This window comes from Perognathus longimembris, chromosome 8 (assembly GCF_023159225.1).
Source record: "Perognathus longimembris pacificus isolate PPM17 chromosome 8, ASM2315922v1, whole genome shotgun sequence".
Classification (NCBI taxonomy): domain Eukaryota; kingdom Metazoa; phylum Chordata; class Mammalia; order Rodentia; family Heteromyidae; genus Perognathus; species Perognathus longimembris.
Window position 1 is genome coordinate 33,607,218 of NC_063168.1, and position 20,088 is coordinate 33,627,305.

General features: G+C 42.2%; 1 protein-coding gene across 2 annotated transcripts in view; it reads right to left on the bottom strand.

Annotated features, from left to right (window-relative positions):
- Positions 1-12,142, bottom strand: part of Commd1 (copper metabolism domain containing 1) — a 118,169-nt gene extending 106,027 nt beyond the window's left edge. For both annotated transcript variants that reach the window (XM_048352842.1, XM_048352843.1), the window contains exon 1: positions 11,950-12,142. In XM_048352842.1, coding sequence (XP_048208799.1) covers positions 11,950-12,126 — 177 coding nt within the window. In that variant the 5' untranslated portion in view covers positions 12,127-12,142. The remainder of the gene's footprint in view (positions 1-11,949) is intronic.
- Between the last annotated feature and the right edge of the window lie 7,946 nt (positions 12,143-20,088).

Here is a 20,088-nt window from a genome sequence, read left to right on the forward strand (position 1 = left end):
TATTCTGTTTACTGCTTTTCTATCATTTTTAGCTTTTTAAATCAAGGTCTCATTGTATAGCACAGGAAAGCCTCAAACTCACTCTGTGGGCCAGAGCTGGTCTTTTTTTTTTTTTTTTTTTTTTTGCCAGTCCTGGGCCTTGGACTCAGGGCCTGAGCACTGTCCCTGACTTCTTTTTGCTCAAGGCTAGCACTCTGCCACTTGAGCCACAGTGCCACTTCTGGCCATTTTCTGTATATGTGGTGCTGGAGAATTGAACCCAGGGCCTCATTTATACAAGGCAAGCACTCTTGCTACTAGGCCATATCCCCAGCCAGAGCTGGTCTTAAAGCTCACAATCCTCCAACTTCCTATCAGTTTTCCAAATGCATTTTCCAAATACACACATCCTCTGCCAGCTTTCTAGACAAAAAATCATTGGGATGAAGCATCCAAGAAATTTAATTATTTGAATCTGAAAAATGTCAAACCCATTGGCTAAAAGATTCTGGTAATAGCCAGAAATGGTGACACATGCCTAAGGAGTAGAGGCAGAAGGATCATGAGTTAGAAGCCAGCCTGGGCTATGTAGTGAATTTAAGACCAATCTAAGCTACACATTGAAACTTTTTCCAGAAAAAAAAAACAAAAATCCCAAGGACTGGGGATATAACTTAGTGGTAAAATGCTTGCCTATCATGAACAAGGGTCTTAGTTCTTAGCATTAAAAAAAAAAAAAGCTGGGCGCCAATGGCTTGCCCCTGTAATCCTAGCTGAGATCTGAGTATCACAGTTCAAAGCCAACCCAGGCAGGAAAGCCAGTAAGACTCTTATCCCCAATAAACTACTTAGAAAAAAAGCTGGAAGTCATGCTGTGGCTTAAGTATTAGAGCACTAGCCTTGAATATAAAGAGTCTCAGGGACAGTGCCCAGGTCCTAAATTCAAACCCCAGAACCAGAAAAAAAAAAAAAAAAGCCAGTGGATCACACCTTTAATCCTAGCTACTCAGGAGGCAGAGATCTGAGGATTGAAGTTCAAAGCCAGCCTGGGCAGGAAAGTCCATAAGATTTATCAATAACCACCAGAAAACCAAAGTGGCACTGAGGCTCAAAGTGGTAGAGCACTAGTGTTTGGTTTTTTTTTTTTTTAATGTTCTCTGTCTTCTGTCTATCATGAGATGAGCTGCTTTGTTTCACCACATGCCCCTACGTCCATGATATTCTTTCTTGTGTAATGCCTGAAAGCAATGAAACCATGAACTGAAGCCATGAGTCAAAACATAACTTCCTTCCCTTAAGTTCTTTACCTCAGGTATTGTGTCACAGCAACAGAGCTCTAACAAATTTAACACAATAGTTTAATGTTTATAGGAATGAATGAAAGCCTCCATATTATTTTTATCACCTGATTAAAAAGAATTCTGCACCATCCATCAGTTTACTGACCTAAGATTGAAGAAAGAACATCTATTTATTTATTTATTTATTTATTTTGGCCAGTCCTGGGGCTTGGACTCAGGGCCTGAGCACTGTCCCTGGCTTCTTTTTACTCAAGGCTAGCACTCTACCACTTGAGCCACAGAGCCACTTCTGGCCGTTTTCTGTATATTGTGGTGCTGGGGAATTGGACCAAGGGCTTCATGTATACAAGACAAGCACTCTTGTCACTAGGCCATATCCCCAGCCCCAAGAACATTAATTATTATGCCTAAACTAGTAGGAATATTGAAAGAGGCTTGCTTTTTAATAATGAAAAATCTTGACATGTATTTATAAAAAGAAATGACTTGTTTTCAAGTCTACTAATTAAGCCAGTTCTTAATCCTAAGATTTTGAGTATCTAAAAGAACAGCTTAGTATCTGCTTCAATGAAATCTCTTGAGGCTAGAAATCGTGAAAGCAATTTGCTGCTTTCCACATTATCCAAGTCTAATTACAGAACCTTACATTAGGATTATATTAAATTACACTGTTATTCAACAAAATGAGCTATAATTTTAGTCACATGCTAACTCAGCTATCATGCAAAACAAAATCAATGGTGATTCTGTGAATTTGATTCTTAATCTTTTTCCTCCAAACAATATTTATTTGTATGCCACCCTTTTACATAAATAATATATAACCACTGGCCAGCAGCCTACCTAGTGTTAAAAAGCAGTTTTAACTAATAACATTTTTAGAATTGCTCCATATTTATTGTAATTGATTTCCCCTTACAGAAAGTTACAAAAAGGGGAAAAAACTAAACCGCACAAACTTTTCTAAGGCAATAAAACAGCCACAAATCTACAAAAATAAGATAGAAGCAGAATATGAAAAACAAACTAAATTTATGACTCTATGGGCTAAGTCTGTAGAACTATACCTACATTGCCTGATTCTAAATGCCCAAATCACCAAGATTTCCAAATATCACTACACAAAACATTGTAAAATTAAGACCTGGTTATTTTCCATATTAATAAGACATAAAAAATGAATTATCGGGCTGGGAATATGGCCTAGTGGCAAGAGTGCTTGCCTCCTACACATGAAGCCCTGGGTTCAATTCCTCAGCACCACATATATAGAAAACGGCCAGAAGTGGCGCTGTGGCTCAAGTGGCAGAGTGCTAGCCTTGAGCAAAAAGAAGCCAGGGACAGTGCTCAGGCCCCGAGTTCAAGCCAGAAAATGAATAAATAAATAAATAAATTTTTAAAAAATGAATTATCATCTATATTTCTTCTTATGTACTGTGCTAGTAAAATAAACTGTAGCAAATACAATAAAGTTCAAAATACTCTACAGAATATATCAAAAGAAAAATGACTATAAAGTTAACTCAATGTTCAAGAACCAATTTTCCAGTTTGCACCTATATAACCAAGAAAGTACATGTAGGCTGGGTGTGGCTCAGTGGTAGAGCACTAGCCTAATGCTCATGGGCAGTGGGTTCAAAAATGGTTAAGTTATCTCTTAAGAAATAGGAAACAGAAATGATAACACAAGTTGTACCATCATATCATACATCATGACAAAGAACAATATCCAGAATACTAGTATCTTTCAGACATAATCTCATACTAGCATATGAAGACATTAAAGTTAAGCTACTCTAATCACAAAATCTGAAAATGCTTTCAACTCAAAACTTTCTTCTAAGAAGGAGTAGTATTAGGGTATGAATTCAGTGCCTCCTATTCCCTAGGCAGGTGTTCTACCACTTAAACCAGACTCCCTGTCCTCTAATTTAAAACTTTGTACATGCAACTATGAAAAAATCTAAAATTCAAAACACTTCTGGTCCCAAGCATTTTGGATAGCATTTATCACTTTCTTTTTTTTTTTTTTTTCTTGTTTTTCTTGGCCAGTCCTGAGGCTTGGACTCAAGGCCTGAGCACTGTCCCTGGCTTCTTTTTGCTCAAGGCTAGCACTCTGCCACTTGAGCCACAGCGCCACTTCTGGCCGTTTTCTGTATATGTGGTGCTGGGGAATTGAACCCAGGGCCTCATGTATACGAGGCAAGCACTCTTGCCACTAAGCCATATCCCCAGGCCAGTTTCTTTAACCACATTTTTTAATCTTTATCACTTAATTTTGAGTAAGGGATACTCAAGCTGCATTTTTTTAAAAACACACACATAAGAGAAACTATATCAAATTTTCCCAATAAAAGTAGCAAGCTTTAGTTACACAAAAATAGCATAGCTCTGTTTACAAAGTTTTAAAAATTCCAGAAAATAGAGCTGGGAATGAGGCTGGGCTAGGAATGTGACTTAATGACAGAGTGTTTGCCTAAGATACATGAAGCCCTGAGTTCAATTCCTCAGTACCACATAAACAGAAAAGGCCAGAACTGGTGCTGTGGTTCAAGTGGTAGAGTGATAGCTTTGAGCAAAAGAAACTCAGGGACTGTGAGTGCACAAGGTCCTGAATTCAAGTCCCAGGACTGGCAAAAAAAAAAAATTTTTTTTTAAATCCAGAAAATAGTATTCCTAAGTTCAAAATATAAAGCCAGGTATTTTTACTTCTTTTTTGGATAATTTTTTTTATCGTTGAGTAGCCAACATTTAGGCATTTTCTGAATTAGAACATTCCGGAGAAAGCAAACATTTAAACAGGTTGTTTCTAGCATTTCATTAGTATATTAGTAAGCCAATATTCTACTGCCACCTACAGTAAGAAAACAGAATCATTGCCTATAGCTAAGACACACAAGTACTAAGACATAAAATGTATTCACAAACAAGTTACATTTAAAACAAAGGTTGGGCCAGGTGCCAGTGGCTCACACCTATAATACTAGCTACTCAGAAGGTGAAGTCTTAAAAGGATCACAGTTCAATACCAACTGCATCAGAAAAATTTACAAGACTCTTGATTCCAATTAATCAATACAATGCTAGACTGAAGACTTCACTCAAGAACACCAGCTAGCAAGTGGCAGAGTGCTAGCCATGAGCAAAAGAAGCTCAGGGACAGTGCCTAGGTTCTGAGCTCAAGCCCTAGGACTGGCCAGAAAAAAGAACACCAGCTAGCAGCCAAAAGGAAAGCTACAGGAGCAAATAAGGCCCTGAGTCTCAACTACCAGTACTGTAACAAAAAAAAAAGTATGATTTAGTAATAGAGTAAATATTAAAAAGGCTCTTCTAGGGCTGGGAATATGGCCTGGTAGCAAGAGTGCTCGCCTCCTATACATGAAGCCCTGGGTTCAATTCCCCAGCACCACAGATATAGAAAATGGCCAGAAGTGGTGCTGTGGCTCAAGTGGCAGAGTGCTAGCCTTGAGCAAAAAGAAGCCAGGGACAGTGCTCAGGCCCTGAGTCCAAGGCACAGGACTGGCCAAAAAAAAAGGGGGTGGGGGGGCTCTTCTATTTATGTTCCCTACTCTAAATATGTTAAGGCCAATAATTTATAACTATCTTATGTTCAAATTAATGTCTTATTGTTCTACCTAAAATTGAAAGGTAAAATTCATTATTAAACTACTCTAGCAAAATAAAATCACTGCATAACAAATTTTTCTTCACTTATACACTCCCAAAATGAGTAAAAACAAAAAAGCAACTACCCTATAGAGTAGAACCTTTCTACTTTATATAGTACATGAAAAACCTATTGCAAAGACAAAAATGCTCAATGTTTAAAAAAAAGAAATCTGAGCTAGAAGTTGGTGACTCACAACTGTAATCCTAGCTACTCAAGAGGCTGAGATCTAAGGATCACAGTTTGAAGCCAGCCTTGAAGTGCCAGACTTTGAAGTCAGGCCCCATTTTACCACATGAACCCCATTTAAGAATCGAACCCTGAGCCAATTAGATTTGTACCCGTGTCCTAATCTTGCTTGCTTGAACACCTGATTGTTGTAACCTTGTTCTTTGCCTTTATAAGCCCTGTGTAATCACTGCTCGGGGCTCCCTCCTAACCTCCGCTGTGTCGGTGGGTAGGACGAGGCCCGAGTTGCAACTCGCTTAATAAAGCCTTGCCTTGCTTTTGCATTTCGGAATGTCTGAGTCTCGGTGGTCTTCTTGGTGGTGGTCTTGCAACTTGGCACCACAGCCTGAGCAGGAAAGTCCATGAGACTCTGATTTCCAATTAACCATCAGAACACCAGAAGTGTTGCTGGGGCTCAAAGGGGTAGAGTGTTAGCCTTGAGCAAAAGACCTCAGGGACAGCACCCAGGCCCTAAGTTTAAGCCCCATGACCAACCTGTTCAACAGCAAAAAAAATCTGGCTTTTTCACAAGAATGAGGAATTCAACATACTCTATAAAATAAATCTCCATACAGAAGCTGATATTATATTCTTCTGATTAAAAAGTCATTGAGGGGGCTGGGAATATGGCCTAGTGGCAAGAATGCTTGCCTCGTATATATGAAGCCCTGGGTTCGATTCCCCAGCACCACATATATAGAAAACGGCCAGAAGTGGGTGTGGCTCAAGTGGCAGAGTGCTAGTAGCCTTGAGCAAAAAGAAGCCAGGGACAGTGCTCAGGCCCTGAGTCCAAGCACCAGGACTAGCCAAAAATATTAAAAAGTTATTGAGTAGCTGGGCACTGGTGGCTCATGCCTGTAATCATAGCTACTCAGGAGGTTGCGATCTGAGGATTGCAGTTCAAAGCCAGCCTGGGCAGGAAAGTACCTGACAGACTCTTACCTCCAATTAACCACTCAAAAATCCAATTAAGAAAAACGGAAGTGGCACTGGGGCTCAAAGTGATAAAGCACTAACCTTGGGATGAAGAGCTCAGGGACAGCGCCCAGGCCCAGAGTTCAAGCCCCACACCAACAAAAAAAAAGTCATTGAGTCAACTATTTTGCAAATTTGATACTAAATGCACTTAAGCTTCTTCTCTTACTGTAAATACCTTCCACAAAATTTTCCAAGTATTTAGAATCAAATTGTGCTTTTAAAATAATACTAGATTATTAAAAATAATTGAGCAGGGTACTGGGGGCTCACACCTGTAATCCTAGCTACTCAGAGGTTGAGATCAGATGATCACGGATCAGAGTTAGCCTGGACAGAAAAGTCCCTGACAGACTCTTACCTCCAATTAACCACTCAAAAATCAGAAATGGAGCTGTGTGGCTCAAAGTGGTAGAGCAAAAGAGCTTAGGGACAGCACCCAGGCACTGAGTTCAAGCCCCACAACTGACCACAAAAAAAAAAAAGACTGAGTATTCATTCTTTCACTAGCACTTAACTTCTATCTGTATCCCAAAGTATCTTAGCAATATAAACTTTATCAAAAGCTGCTAAAACCAGGCATCAGTGGCTATAGCTACTGAGGAGGCTGAGATCTAAGGATCCTGGTTCAAAGCCAGCTGAGTTTGATGCTAGACTAGGCAGACAAATCCAAGATACTCTTATCTCCAATTAACCAACAGAAAGCTGGAAGTGGACGAGTGGCTCAATTCATAGAGTGTCAGCCTTGAACAATAAAGCTAAGGGAGAGTCCCTGAATTCAAGCCCCCACCACCACACACACACACTGTGTCTATAATAAAGAGCTTTCACCAATGCTATATACAACTAGATTATATTTTTAACACTGAAAAACAGCACTGGAAAAAGAAAAAAAATCAAGTAATCTGGCAATCTGAGCAACTCAGGAGGCTGAGAATCTCAAGTCTGAGGCCAACCTAGGCTACAAAGCCTGTCTCAAAAAAATTTAACTTACTTATGTAAAAGTCAAAAGTAAACATGGGTACATTTTTTTAAATCAAATGAAAAAGTTATAGCATGCATTCCTCAAAGAGAGAATATCAGCCAAACATAAAATACTGTTCAGATAACATGATCAAACGGAAATATCAAGTAAAAAGATAGAAGACAAAGAAAGTCTATTAAAAAGTTGAAGAAGATGCCAGGTGCTGATGGCTCATTCTTATAATCCTAGCTATTCGAGAGGCTAAGATCTGAGGATCTAGGTTCAAAGCCATACTGGGCAGGAAAATCTAGTCCATGTAAAACTTTTATCACCAATTAACCACAAAAAAAGCCAGAAAAAGCCAGGTGCTAGTGGCACAGCTACTCAGGAGGCTGAGATCTGAGGATGGCAGTTCAAAGCCAGCCCTGGCAGGAAAGTCTGTGAGACTCTTAACTCCAATAAACCACTCAGGAAAAGCCAGAAGTGGTGCTGTGGCTCAATGGTAGAGTGCTAGACTTGAGCAAAAAAGTTCAGGGACATACCTAGGCTCTGACTTCAAGCCCCAGGACCAGCCAAAAAAAAAAGCCAGAAAGAAGCTGTGGAAGTGAAGTGTTATCTTTGAGTCCAGAAGGTATAACATTTGAAAATTTAGAATGCTAGAGAGCTAACAGGAAAAAAAAAAAAGGGGGGGGGGCGAAAGGGGTAAGAAACTAAAGTAAGAAGTCTTGAGTCCAGGCCCTACAACAGGCACACATATATACATATATATATGATACATTATGTATTACATACTTTATATACTATATTAATATTTTATATACTATATAGTGTGTGTGTGTGTGCGCGCGCGCGCTCACGCCAGTCCTGGGGCTTAAACTCAGGGCCTGGGTGCTTTCCCTGAGGGTTTTTCCTCAAGGCTAGCACTCTACCACTTAAGCCACAACTTCTCTTCAGTTTAATTATCTCCAACCATTATGAGTCTCAAGGACTTCCCTGCCCAAACTGGCTTCAAACCTCAATCCTTACATCTTAAGTCTCCTGATTAGCTAGGATTGCAGGCATGCGCCACCAGCATCCCACTTAAGGCCCAGAGTTCAAGCCCCAAGTGTTACACAAAAATAACATAAAGTAAGAATACATTTATTTCTAATCATCTGTGAAGATTAGTTTTAAATAGATACTGATAGGGGCTGGGGATATGGCCTAGTGGCAAGAGTGCTTGCCTCGTATACATGAGGCCCTAGGTTCAATTCCCCAGCACCACATATACAGAAAATGGCCAGAAGTGGCGCTGTGGCTCAAGTGGCAGAGTGCTAGCCTTGAGCAAGAAGAAGCCAGGGACAGTGCTCAGGCCCTGAGTCCAAGGCCCAGGACTGGCCAAAAAAAAAAAAAAAAAAGATACTGATAGATACCTAACTCCATGGATACTCAACACCCTTATGTAAAATGACATATTTGCATATAACCTACATATAATCCTTTAAACCACCTTTAGATTACCTATGATAAAGTAGCACTATATAAATGTTATATAAATAATTTTTACACAGCATTGACTAGAGAACAATGACCAAAAAGCAGTCAATACATGTCCAATATAGAAGAAATTTTTCGTGATTGTGTATGAGTGCATGCGTGCATGCGAGTGTGTGTGTGTGTGTTGGTCCTAGAACTTGCACTCAGGATCTAAGCACTGTCCCTTAGCTTTTGTGCTCAAGGCTAGTGCTCTACCCTTTAAGCCACAACTCCATTTCTGGCTTTTTGCTGGTTAATTGGAGAGAACAGTCTCATAGACTTTGTTGCCTTAGGCTGGCTTTGAATCTTGATCATCAGATCTCAGCCTCCTGAGTAGCTAAGATTACAAGTGTGGGACACCAGTGCTCAGTTTTTCTGAATATTTTTGACCCTCAGTTGGTTAGATCTTTGAATGAAAAACCCAAGTATATGGAGGGCTGACTGTACAACTTTTCCAGAACTAAAGGTCATGAGTGTCTAGACTGAAAAAATATATAGTAGCCTGAGTAATAAAATCAGGCCACACACCAATAACAAGAAAACAAAGGAAAACAAGAAAATCCTAAACTTCCAGAATAAAAATAAAGTCACACTCCATGAAACAATGCCTACTACTTCACATATGCATGTTTTCTTTTTACTTTTTTCTGGCAGTTTTCAGGTTTGAAATTAGAGCCCCTCAGACAGGTACTCTATCACTTTTTGCCAAACATCCCGTTTTTTAAGAAGCTTCCTTAAAAAATGCTTCAGTATCTGTCAAGAGGTATAGTAAGTACACTGAGTCTCAATGAAAAAAAATGCAGTAATGTCAGGCACCAGTAGCTCACACCTATAATCCTAGCTAGTCAGGAGGCTGAGATCTGAGAATCGTGGTTCAAAGCCAGCCAGGGCAGGCAAGTCTATGAGACACTTATCTCTAACTAACCACCAGAAAACCAGAAGTGTTGCTGTGACTCAAAGTGGTAGAGCACTAACTAGCCTTGAGCTGAAGAGCTCAAGGACAGTGCCTAGGCCCTCAGTTCAAGGCCCATGTCTGACAAAAAAAAAAAAGATGCTGCAAACATCTTGGTCCATTTGACTGATGCTTTAAGACTGAATCTGAAAAAAAAAAAAAAAAAAACTGAATCTGGCCCCAAAGAAACTTAAAATAAGATCCCAGGACAAGCTGGGCCCTAGTGGCTCATACCTGTAATCCTAGCTATTCAGGAGGCTTTATCTGAGGAACAAAGGTCAAAGCCAGACTGGGCAAGAAGGTCCATGCAACTCTTATCACCAATTAACCACCAGAAAAATTGGAGCTCTGGCTCTAAGTGGTAGAGCACTAGCCTTCAGCAAAAAAGCTCAAGGACAGTGCCCAGGCCCTGAGTTCAAGCCTCACAACCAACAAAAACAAAACAAAGCAAAACGATCTCAAGACAGCTAAACCTTCATCCAGCAAAAGCATAATTATAATATTAGTCCATAATATTTATGAGAGAACACTACCATGGGACCCGGTATAGACAATTAGAGCAAGGAAAACTAGTTCTATGCTACATCTAACATTTTCTTTCAGTTCAATAAATAACTTTTTAAATTTTTTCTCTTCCCTTTCCTTGACCCTGTTATAAAGCTAGATTAGGAATTATTTTACTTGTAAGTACTTTCTTTTTTTTTTTTGGCCAGTCCTAGGCCGTGAACTCAGGGCCTGAGCACTGTCCCTGGCTTCTTTTTGCTCAAGGCTAGCACTCTGCCATTTGAGCCGCAGCGCCACTTCTGGCCATTTTCTGTATATGTGGTGCTGGGGAATCGAACCCAGGGCTTCATGTATACGAGGCAAGCGCTCTTGCCACTAGGCTATATCCCCAGCCCATGTAAGTACTTTCTTAATGTTTATATTCTCTGGGAAATTATATGATCCACAAGGGTGAGGACTGTGAGGCTTGCTGCTTATCTCAAGCACTGAATAGTATAGCTAACATGCTTAACTAGTGAGATAATGTACAAATATCCTATCTCATAAAACAAAATAAAGGCAATGCATAGTGCTTCATGACTGTTCCTAAGTTCTCAGGACGCAGAAATAAGGAGGACTGAAATTCGAAGACAGCTCAGGCAAAGAGTTTTTAAAACTCCCCCCATGCCCAATCGCAATCAATAAAAGGCGCAGAATAGCAGTATAAGCTTTGTCATCCCCACTACACGGAAACAGAAGGATCATGGTCCAGGCCAGCCTAGGCCTGAATCTTATATTTCCAAAAAGGTTTTCCAAAAGCACCTTATTTTTTTAAAAAGCAAAAAGGGCTCAGGATATGACTTACTTATGGAGCAACTGTGTGGCATGCACAAAGCCCATAGTTCGAACCCTAGTATTGCCTTAAAAGGATTGAGGGCATGGCTCAAGTGGTAGAGAACTTGCCTAACATGTGCAAGGCCTTCAGTTCTATTGCTACCAGCACAAAAATAAATAAAACAATTATATCATCCTTCAGATGATACTGCAAGATATACATGTAAATCAACCTAATTCTCAAGCAAATGACAAATTTTCATGTCTTTGACAGGCAGCAGGTATCCAAATATTTATTAGTTTTTGGCCCTCAAGCTCTCTCTGGCGTTCCATCCATTGAGCCACACCTCCACTTCAGCATCAGCCTTGAGAGAAAAAGCAGAACAAGGGCTGGGAATATGGCCTAGTGGCAAGAGTGCTTGCCTCGTATACATGAAGCCCTGGGTTCGATTCCCCAGCACCACATATACAGAAAACGGCCAGAAGTGGTGCTGTGGCTCAAGTGGCAGAGTGCTAGCCTTGAGCAAAAAGAAGCCAGGGACAGTGCTCAGGCCCTGAGTCCAAGGCCCAGGACTGGCCAAAAAAACGAAAAGAAAAGAAAAAGCAGAACAAGAGCGCAAGACCCTGACAAGGTTCTGAGTTCAAGCCCTAGTTTGAGGACACACACAGAGATGTGAAATTTCTAGGGTATGGAATAAGGGGGCAGGAGAGATGCAAAGAGAAATAGATGAGGTTAATCTGTCTAAATTATATTATATGCATGAGCAAATTACCATGGTGACACCTCTTACACAATTAGTATATGCTAAAGGAAAAAAAAGTTGGAGAAAAACCCGGAGTGGTCACCGTGGATATGTTCGGCCAGCCCCGGGGACAGGGTCTGGGGCAAAAGGGATCACACCTTTAGGGTAAAGTGGAGAGGGGACAGAACGAGGCCCTCGGACGTGGAGCCCAGCCTGGGAAGCCTGAGGAGGAAAGCCCGCCCCTCCGGGTCCGGGGCGGCGGGGGAGAGACTGGACTCTCCTGAGGAGAGTTCAAGGAAGCGCAGTACCTTAAGAATCCCCTTTATCTTGGCCAGAAAGGGGCGGAACTCCTCAGGGGGCACATCTGGGCAGAGCTGGCTCTGCAGCAGCTCCTCGGTGATGCCCGGGTGCCTGTGGAAGGCGTCCTGAGCCAGGCCGCTCAGCAGCCCGCTTAGCATCTTGATACTCTCCAGCTCGCCCGCCATGCTCGACGGAGGCCCCGCCCCCCACAGCTGAGCAGGGCGCGCTACGGGGGCCCAGTTGAGCCTAAATTGCTTAGGCCAAAGGTACTCGGGGGACACAGAGGTAGAGCTCCTCGTGGTTTCACTGTTTGCAGCTTCCAGCTTTGCTCTGCAAAGCCCATCCCCTCAGAATGTCACCAGGCGGCGCAAGCTATTCTATGGTGTTCTCAGAAGAATCATATTACTTCTTCTGATTTTCTTTATCACCTTAACGACTACTAAAAGGAAAGATCACTTGAAATGGAAAAGTTGCACTAAGGATGCCAATTTACCTCTTGAATAACTATATCTCAGTCCAACTTCTTAAGTGAACAGAATCTACCATTCATATCTAACCACTGTCTAAGCTTTACCTATGAACTTTTTGCCAAGTACTGGTAGCTCATGCCTGCAATTTTAGCTACTCGGGAAGCTGAGATCTGAGGATCTCAGTTGGAAGCCAGACCAGGCCAGAAAGTCTCTGAGGTTCTTATAAACTACTGAGAAACAAGCCAAAAGTGGTGCTGTGGCTCAAGTGGTACTGCACTAGCCTTGAGCCTTGAGCAAAAGAAGCTCAGGGACAGTTCCCAGGTCTTGAGTTCAAGCCCCAGGGGTAAACACACACACACACACACACACACACACACACACACACACAAAACGATCTCCTAATAACAATTCATTTGTTTACATTTGTATGTACATGTTTGTCTTTCTAGCTAAATCAGTGGCTCTGATCAAAATTCCTTTCTATACCAAAATAGCAAGTATTTTGCCAATGTCCTCTTTTTTAATCCTGAATCAAAATGTACAATTTGTTCCTACCCACATAATTATAAAACATCCATTTATTATTTAGCCATAAAAAAGAAAGTACTGGGCAATGGGAATATGGCCTAGTGATAGACTGCTTGCCTAACATACACGAAGCCCTGGGTTCAATTCCTCATCACCACACACACACACACACACACACACACACACATAAAGTCAGAAGGGGTGCTATGGCTCAAGTGGTAGAGTGCTAGCCTTGAGCAAAAAGAAACCAGGGGCAATACTCAGGCCCTGAGTCCCAAGCCTCAGCACTGGCAAAAAAAAAGAAAAAAAGAAAGTACTGATGCATGCTACAATGTAGGATGACATTTAAAAACACACCAAAAGACCAGGCATAGGTGATTCATAACTGTAATCCTAGCTACACAGGAGGTTGATCTAAAGGACTGTGGTTTGAAGCCAGCCCAGACAAGAAAGTCTGTAAGAGGCTTATTGCCAATTAATAACCCCAACCATCTCCACCCCCAAAGCCAGAAATGGAAATGGAGGTGTGGCTTAAGTAGTAGAACACTAGTCTTTTTTTTTTTTTTTTTTTTTTTTTGCCAGTCCTGGGGCTTGAACTCAAGGCCTGGGCGCTGTACCTGGCTTCTTGTGCTCAAGGCTAGCACTCTACCACCTGAGCCACAGCGCCACTTCCAGCTTTTCTGTGTATGTGGTACTGAGGAATCTAACTCAAGGCTTCATGCTAGGCTATCACTGTACCACTAAGCCACATTCCCAGCCCTAGAACACTAGTCTTAAACATAAAAACTAATGGACAGCCCCAAGCCCTGAGTTTAAGACCCAGGATTTAAAAAAAAAAAAAAAAAGCCAGGTGCCAGTGGCTCATACCAGTAATCCTAGCTACTCAAAAGACTGAGAATTATGAGTCGAAGCCAGCCTGCAGGAAGGTCCATAAGACTCTGTCTACAATTAAGCATCAAAAATGCTGGAAGTAGGGCTGGGAATATGGCCTAGTGGCAAGAGTGCTTGCCTCATATACATGAAGCCCTAGGTTTAACTCCCCAGCACCACATGTATAGAAAACGGCCAGAAGTGGCGCTGTGGCTCAAGTAGCAGAGTAGCAGCCTTGAGCAAAAAAGAAGCCAGGGACAGTGCTCAGGCTCTGAATCCAAGCCCCAAGACTGGCAAAAAAAAGCTGGGAGTGAAGTTGTGGCTCCAGTGTTATCTGCAATATGGAGGTCAGATCTGGCCAGAGAAAGAGGGCAGAAGCTGACTCTATCTCCACTATCTCCCCAGCTCCCTCAGCTCAGAGGCCCTGGACAATTCCCTCTCCCTGTAAACAATAGTGCCTCCAAATCCACGCACCAGTTCGTGCTTGGATTCCCACTGGAAGGGGGTTCCTGAACCCCAAGAGACAGGGGTGGGCACATGGCCTATAGGTTACTGAACCTGTCTGTCAAGTGCTTGGAAATGGGAGTTTCCTATGATGACCCTGCCCCCCAGACCTGACCCTATTTAGGGGCAGGCGAGCTCAGGTGCCATTACACCATGCCACATGTTCAAGTCTTGTTTCTGTTGTCCCCATGGTGTCCCAAGTCAGCTCTCCATTGGAGCTGAATTGGTTTGTTGGTAAATCCTCTGGAAGTAAGTCTCTGTGCCACTGCTGTCTTGTTCTGTGTTATATGTTTTTCTGAAACCTGGGACCAGTCCATCAGGAACTTCCGAATAAATTCATCTTTTTACCTGAGAGGTAAAAAAGGACTCTTGGAGGGATGGGGGATTCCCCCCCTCGGATGCCATTACATTATCCTTGCACAAAAAAGCAACATCAGGAACATCACACAGGCTCTAAGTTCAAGCCCCAGGACTAGCACACACACACACACACACACACACACACACACACACACACACACACACCACATCACATATACATACACTGAATGAAAAAAAAGTCAGATACTGTACAATCCCACTCACATGAAATGTCTAAGACAGGCAAACCCATAAAGACAGAAAGAAAGCCAGAGGCTACAAAGGGGGGAGCAGAGGGGAAATGATTGTCAATGGGTATTTGGGGGGCTGATAATATAATACATAAATCCAATCTCAATTTAAAGATCAATATTGAAAGGATATGTCCCAGCCATCCCAGGGGACCATGTGGAGATAATCACAGACAGGCAAAGAAGGTTCATAAGGAGGTTTATTAGTGGGGCCATAGTTCCCATTGAGAGGGAGCTACATGGCATCTGCACCTTATCCAGGTGGTAGCTTCTCTCTCTGGGGGTAAAGGGGAAGTAGGTAGGTAGTGAATAGGAGTGGCTTATTAGGTATGAGTGGATCTGGGGGCTAGTGGGAGGAACTAAGGATCTGAGGCTAGGGAAATGCTAACAAATATAATGACCTAACTGGAATTTTGAATTTAAAAAGTGGCATGATATACAGTGTATTTAAGCACAACTTCACTATGCAAGTAACTAGAAAACAGATAAAATACCCAGATCCCCAGGTCTTTTTCTTTATTCAAGAACATGTATTTAAAACAAAGGCTTTAGAAAAGATGTAACCCTAGCTATTCAGGAGGCTGAGATCTGATGATCACAGTTGAAGCCAGCCCCTGCAGGAAAGTTCAGGAGATTCTTAACTCCAATTAGCCACCAGAAAACCAGACATGGCACTGTGGTTTAAAGTGGTAGAACACAAGCATTGAGCCAAAATCTCAGGGACAGTGCCCAGGCTCTGAGTTCAAGCCCCATGACAGACAAAAAATAAAAATAAATAAAATATGAAAGTTCCAAGCCAAGTCTAATTCTGTAATTATAGCTACTCATGGGCTGAAATCTAACCAGCCCAGGCAGGAAACTCCATGAGAATCTTATCTCTAACCACCAAAAAGCCAGAAGTGGAGTGCCAGAGCACCAGCCTCCAGCAAAAAAGCTAAGGGACAGAGCCCAGGCCCTGTATTCAAGCTCTAGGACTGGTGCTGGCACACCACACACAGAGAATTCTAAGATTTCATGGATAACATAGACTATATTTATGATGAACAGTGTACAAAGAAGGATGGGAAAATGGAGTGTTTTATGCTGTTGAAATCCAGTTTTCAGCTGGGTCCAAGCCTGTTATAATTTGTAAAATTCTTAGCACAGTTACCTGTATCTTTATGTGCTTCTAGCCATATAAATTGAATAGGTATGCAATAATTGACTACAGAGAAAGAAAAGCCACACTAGGCTACATGTTCTAAACCGTGTGCAATGATTGGTAAGTTTTGTTGTTATTGTTGTGTTATGCCCAGAATTCGTGGTCCCCAAAGGATCCGAAAGCTGATGTAATCACAGGAGAGTCTTTATTGCAAGCTCGAGCCTGGGCTCACGATCATCACCAACGCAGCAGGTCTGAATCGAGAGCCCCGATCCTCCATTCAGCAGTGTTTTTATAGGGCTTCCACAGTAGCATACAGCAAATCACATTTCATCGCGGGAAAATCATAAACAACATAGCAATGACATAACGACTAAAGATGATTGGCTAACTTGTGGGCTTTACAATGATTGGTTTAAGAAAATGACCTAAGTCTCAAGGGTGTTTGTCCAAGTCATTCTTGACTTGAGGGGATATCTGGAATTTCCTGCTATTTTGATTACTGGTTATTATGAGAGTTTCACTGCCCAAAGGAGTTATTGATACATTTCCTGGCATCTCTGCACTTCTGTACTTCACTTCTCTGTACTTCTGCACTTCACAGGGGCAGGTTTATGGCCTTAAGTCACACACCTGCTGGGAGTGGGCCTTATTTCTCAGAAGTAGCTACTCTCATTTATGAGGGACACATTAACCACGTTTCAGGAACACAAAACACACTGGCCACACTTCAATACCTTTCCTTTATGTCACAATGGCTAAAGCATTCTAACTTTAACTGACCTCTGGTCAAACGAAGTCTCTGGCTACCTTGATTATTTTAGACTGCATTTTGTTCAGGCTCTTCACATTAGCATGTTCTGCAGTTTTTTCAGGAAGCTTCAGGGCCCAGTCAGGCCCAAGCTACAATATGGAGGTGCAACGGCTACTCAGGTTCTTCAGTTGTTGTTTGTGTCAGGGCTTTAACTCAGGGCCTGGGTGCTGTCCCTGAGCTTTTGTGTTCAACGTTAGTCTTCTACCACTTTGAGCCACAACATCATTTCTGACTTTTTACTAGTTAATTGGAAACAGTCTCATGGGCTTTCCAACTTGAACTGGCTTTGTACCACAATCCTCAGATCTCAGCTGCCTGAGTAGCTAGGATTATAGGTATGAGGCCACCAATACCTGGCTTGATTGGTAAGTTTTACAAAAAAGAAGCCATTTCCTCACTTTACCCAGAAATTGCAAATCTTGCATAGCAGGAGGTGTCATATCTCTGGCCTCTGTCCAATCTATACTATTCTACCCCTTTATCCTTTTTTTTTTTTTTTTTGTTTGTTTGTTTGTTTTTGGCCAGTCCTGGGGCTTGGACTCAGGGCCTGAGCACTGTCCCTGGCTTCTTTTTTTTTTTTTTTTCTTTTTTTTTTGGCCAGTCCTGGGCCTTGGACTCAGGGCCTGAGCACTGTCCCTGGCTTCTTCCCGCTCAAGGCTAGCACTCTGCCACCCGAGCCACAGCGCCGCTTCTGGCCGTTTTTCTGTATATGTGGTGCTGGGGAATCGAACCTAGGGCCTCGTGTATCCGAGGCAGGCACTCTTGCCACTAGGCCATATCCCCAGCCCCCCCCCTTTTTTTTTTTTAAACCAGTACAGGGGCTTGGACTCAGGGCCTGAGCACTGTTCCTGGCTTCTCTTTTTCTCACAGCTAGCACTCTGCCAACTTGAGCCACAGGGCCACTTCTGGTCTTTTCTATACATGTGGTGCTGAGGAAACGAACATAGGGCTTCATGTGTACGAGGCAAGCACTCTTGCCACTAGGCCATATTCCCAGCCTACTCCTCCCTTCATTCTTATAACAACTGAACACCCCTTTTGAGGCAGTGCTGCTCTGTTGAGATCTACACTAATGTAGATGGTTTGTTTGTGTGTGTTTCTGCACGGATATGCATGCACACCAGTCCTGGCACTTCAACTCAGGGTCTAGGCGCTATCCCTTACCTTTTTTGCTCAAGACTGGTACTCTACCACTTGAGCCATAGCTCCACTTCAGGCTTTTTGGTGGTTAATTGTAGATGAGAGTCTCTTGGTTTGTTTTCCCCAGCTACTTCAAACTGCCATCCTCAGCTTCTCCAGTAGCTAGGATAACAATCGGGAGCCACTAGCACCCAGCTTGATATAGAATGTTCTATTCAGTGTTTATCCGGGAGTTGCCTGACAACAAGAGGTATTTGTTTTAATAGAAAAGATATATTTACCTAGAAGAATTACTTTTCTAAAAAGTCATTTCAACCAATTTATTATTTTTAGTTTTGATGGGCTTGGGGCTTGAACTTTGGGCCTGGGCAGTGTCCCTGAGCCTTTATGCTCAAGGTTAGGCATTCCACCATGTGAGCCACAGCCCCACTTCCAGTGTTTTTTGTTTTTTGGGGTTTTTTTTTTTTAGTATAGTTAATTGGAGATAAGAGTCTCATAGACTTTCCTGCCCAGGCTGGCTTCAAACCATGACCTTTAGAGCTCATCCTCCTGAGTAACTAGGATTGTAGGTGAGAACCACAAGTGCTGGCCTATACATTTTCATGATTCCAAGAAAAGCAAACACAAAGGAAAACTGTTCATTTGTGTTACATGTACTTGCAGAAGTTGCAGAGAACAGCTTATGCAAGAGAGAAAGAAAGGAAAAGGTGGCAAGTGCAAAAACACCATCAGTATTAGGGGTACCTCAGGCTTGGCTCAATTTGGGGGGGGGGGGGCTGGGGATCCTGAAGCTTGAATTAAGGGCCTGGGCTCTGTCCCTGAGCTTTTCTACTCAAGGCTAGCACTCTACCACTTGAGCCACAGCTCCACTTCCAGTTTTTTGATGGTTAATTGGAGATAAGAGTCTCTTGTAATTATCTGTTAGGGCTGGCTTCAAACCATGATCCTCAGATCTCAGTCTCCTGACTAGCTAAGATTAGTCTTGAGCTACCAGGGCTCAGTTCAAAATTCTCTTAGTAAGATGCCTAAAAAGAAACTTTTTAAAGATATGAATAGGTTTTAATGCATTCTTCATTTACAGATTACAGCTATGAACCTTGCATAATGTTTCTTTTTTTTGCCAGTCCTGGGCCTTGGACTCAGGGCCTGAGCACTGACTGTCCCTGGCTTCTTTTTGCTCAAGGCTAGCACTCTGCCATTTGAGCCACAGCGCCACTTCTGGCCATTTTCTGTATATGTGGTGCTGGGGAATCGAACCCAGGGCTTCATGTATAGGAGGCAAGCGCTCTTGACACTAGGCCATATCCCCAGCCCCATGATGTTTCTTAAATGTTTAGATATCATAAAGATACTTACAGAATCTGATAAAGTGCAAGGCATAGGTGGCTCACACCTGTAATCCTAGCAACTCAGGAAGCTGGGATCTGAGGATCAAGGTTCAAAGCCAGCCTGGGCAGAGAAGCCCATGAGACTCTTTATCTCTACCAGAAAACTGGAAGTGACACTCTGGCTCAAAGTAGTAGAGTGCTAGCGTTGGGCAAAAAAGCTCAGGGACAGCTCTCAAGTCCTGAGTTTAAGCCCCAATTTTGACAAAAAAAAAAAAAAAAAGAATCTGATAAAAAACTTACCTTCTCCCCAGAATGTAACTTGCACATAAAATGCAGCCTAACCTTGACAGATTAATTTCCCACCCCCAAAAAATCTTTGTATAGACCCTTTAAATTTCCATTACCCATAAGAACTCCTCATTGCCCCTAGTTCAAGTTTACTTTCACAAGAAACTGCTTACACAATACTATCTAATGCTTATTCACATATATGGGTAGGGAGGCAACAATTCAATTTTACTCAGTGTTTTTTAGCTGAGTCTGAGTTAAATTAACATAAGCTGGATTAGCAGGAGAATAGTGTGTAAATATATCTCATTTAAGTTTTATGTGGCATAGGAGCCCTCCTAAGGAAATAGCCTCAAAAAGGGCAAACTTGGCTGGGAATGTGGCTTAGTGGTAGAGTGCTTGCCTAGCATGCATGAAGCCCTGGGTTAGGTTCCTCAGTACCACATAAGCAGA